General features: G+C 35.4%; 1 protein-coding gene across 1 annotated transcript; it reads left to right on the top strand.

The window, feature by feature from the left end:
* Positions 1 to 326: 326 nt before the first annotated feature.
* LOC105566352 lies at positions 327 to 3,038 on the top strand. The gene is made up of 4 exons (XM_012020274.1): positions 327 to 752; positions 1,750 to 2,023; positions 2,303 to 2,774; positions 2,864 to 3,038. Exons 1-4 carry the CDS (start codon positions 708 to 710, stop codon positions 3,036 to 3,038), a joined length of 966 nt encoding a protein of 321 aa, XP_011875664.1. The 5' UTR covers positions 327 to 707.
* The last annotated feature ends 107 nt before the right edge of the window (positions 3,039 to 3,145 follow it).

Below are 3,145 nucleotides of genomic sequence, written 5' to 3' on the forward strand. Positions count from 1 at the left end.
AACCTACTGGCGAATGTGAGCGCGCGGTGAGATGCGTCGGCCTAGCGGCCCTGCTCGAGGCGGTGTTCGGCGAGGAATAGAATGGCGGTGCGGGGCGAGGAGTAGGGTGGCGAGGCGCGCCGCTGCCCGTCCGCCGCTTACGCGACCGCTCGCACGTCTCCCCGCGCGGGGCCACTAGGCGTCCGCATCTCACTGCGCGCTGACATTCGCTAGTAGGTTGGGCTAATACGGCGATTTTTAAAATTTCGTATCTCGATAACTATTCGTCCAAGCGCAAAATAGTACAATACTTTTCTGTTTGTCTTAGTCCCCTCTACCTTCCCATGACCGGACGTCAAAGTCTTGCGTAGCACCCTGTATATCGCCCGATTCTACGTAATTCATTGCTAACTATAATAAGTGATGTTATAAGCTATAACTTGCTGACTGATTGAAAAAACGTGTGAGTATAACGGGTGTGCACCCACCTGTCTTTTTACCTATGTAGCACAACAACCTGTTATTTCGAAAACTTTTTTACTACTTCGCCTGATGTGGCACTAAAAACTTGAAACCGGGGGGTGAATATTTAAAACACTTTGTTGCAAGTTGATCGGTCAATACTTCCGAATAACGGCGTAAAGAGCGTGCGCGCGAGACGACTTCTGATGCACACGAGATAACTTTCTGGAAAAGAAACAGATGCCAGTCTTCAGAAAACCTTCGACATGGACAGTTCGAAACACGCCAAGGTGTATACCAAGCATACCAAGGTACTTGTCATTGCGATTGTCATGGAAAAGACAGTTATACTTTATGATCAATCTATTTATTAACTTATGATAAGGGATGATAAGGGATGACATATAATCTCCACTTTATTGTTGCGTTGTTATTAGAAGTACTGCATCATGTTTTCATTGTGTATTATCACATTTAATTATAAAGGGTGTCTCAGTAAGAACTTGAATTTTGAATCGCACGCCAATTCCGTCTGTCAATTGTTGAGTCAGCCATATTTGATATTTGTTTACTTAAAACAATGACATTTACAAAAATAGTGCGTTACAGCTTAGAAGAACGTTTAAAGCTTAGAAGAATGTTAATAGTGAAAATGGAGAAAATTTTACTGTTACGATTCGTAAGTTACGTGATCATTTCGACGTGCATAATCGACCGTCGAGACCTGCTATTGAAAATTTGATCAAGAAATTTGAGCGGACGTTTTCATTGAAAGATGAAAGAAACCTTATCCGTTATCGGCCCAAAAGATCGGCAGGAAACATCGCAGCTGTGAGTGTCAGTGTGGCAGAACGACCAAATACCTCCATCCGACATCGTAAAATTTTGTCAAAAGAGTACATTCCTGCCAACAGAGCAACGGTGGTCATTTAACCGATATTTTGTTTCATGTGTAAATGTCATTACTACCTCAGTACATATCAAGAAAAAAATGTAAATAAAACATTAAATTAATATATTTTCTTAAGTTTTTAAAATTCAAGTTCTTGCTTAGACACCCATAGTAATAAACATTAGCCTTTCATTATCATAAATATTTAAAATAGTACATTTTGTATTGTCTGCAATTCACTATTTCTGAAATAACCTTTGAAGTACATGATTATTGAAAAGTGTGTGGCCCTTCAAATATTTTTTATTTAATGTTATATTAAGCATATCACTTAACACATTTTGCATTAATTGGTAGTTTATATGTATGCGTAAAGTTCTATAAAATATTTCATGAGCTGTGACTTATTTTTGCAGGTAGATTTCGAATGGGCAGTAAGACTAAATCGTATCGCTTTAGATTTTATTGGACTCTGGCCTAAAACCGCACAAAACACTCGACAGATGTTAATGTGTAATTTTCGGGTGCTCATCATATTCCTGGGGTTAACAGTTGGCATTCTGATTCCTGCTGTACATTCATTAATAAGAATTTCGGGAGATATCATGCTAATAATGGACAATTTACTATTCACATTACCGGGCATTAGCTGCGCGTTAAGAATCGGAATTTTTTGGTGGAAAAAGGAAGGTAGACATAATTATAAAAGTCGTATCGTTAAGAAATAAAACGTGATAAAGAATATATCTACAAATAAAGTTTATTTATTCATTTAAATAAAGTTGTTACATGTTAGCTCTGTAAACAATAAGAAATTTAAAATGAAAAAGTTAATATTACTTTTGTCATATTTTTTTACAGCAAAAATACTACTTAAAATTTTTTTATTGTTTAGTTAACATAGCTTTATTTAAATGTAGCTATATTAGTTAGTTTGCACTTAAATATTTAATGTTGACACTTTTAAAGCTACCATACCAATCATAAACATGATCGCAGAAGATTGGCTAAGATTGAAAAGTCCTCAAGATAGAAAAATTATGATTAGACAGGCGAAGATTGCACGCATTATTATTACTTGCGGGTTCTTGCTGATGGGATTAGCGTGCACCTTTTCTATTATTCTCCCGCGTCTTGGTATATCAGTCAGATTGTTATCCAATATTACTGATCTTATTGGCAGACCTATGATTGTACAATCGTATTATATTTACGATATAACAAAACGGCCGCTATACGAACTGACATATACAATTCAAGGTGTCTTCATAGTTTTTTCAGTCATAGGTTATTCTGGAATCGACAATTTTCTCGGATTACTAGTTTTCCATATATGCGGCCAATTGGATATTCTTAAAAATCGTCTGACACGTCTAGATAAATATGTCAAAACTCAAGATACGTTAAAGAGCTGCGTGATAAGACACACTCGTTTAATTAAGTATGACATATTTTTATAAAATTTTACAAATAATTTGTGCGACGTGTCTGTATTATTAATATACTTAATACGACAAGTATGTTTTATAGAGCTATTGAGATTATTGAAGATACGTATAACATAATACTACTAGTATTATTGGTATACTTTGCACTGCTTTTCGCTTTCCTCGGTTTCCGAATAATTAACGTGAGTGTGGAAACATTTAAAGATAAAAATTTGTTTATTAACTGTCACGCAAAAAGAAGTATTACAAATTATTAACATACTTATATTTCAGTATTACTACATTTATATGATGTATTATAATAAATAGCTAAAATTATGTTAACTGTAAAATACTGTATACTCTTAAATGTATACAGGGTGTC

Source organism: Vollenhovia emeryi, unplaced genomic scaffold, assembly GCF_000949405.1.
Source record: "Vollenhovia emeryi isolate VEMERY1.0 unplaced genomic scaffold, V.emery_V1.0 DF943253.1, whole genome shotgun sequence".
Taxonomy (NCBI): Eukaryota; Metazoa; Arthropoda; class Insecta; order Hymenoptera; family Formicidae; genus Vollenhovia; species Vollenhovia emeryi.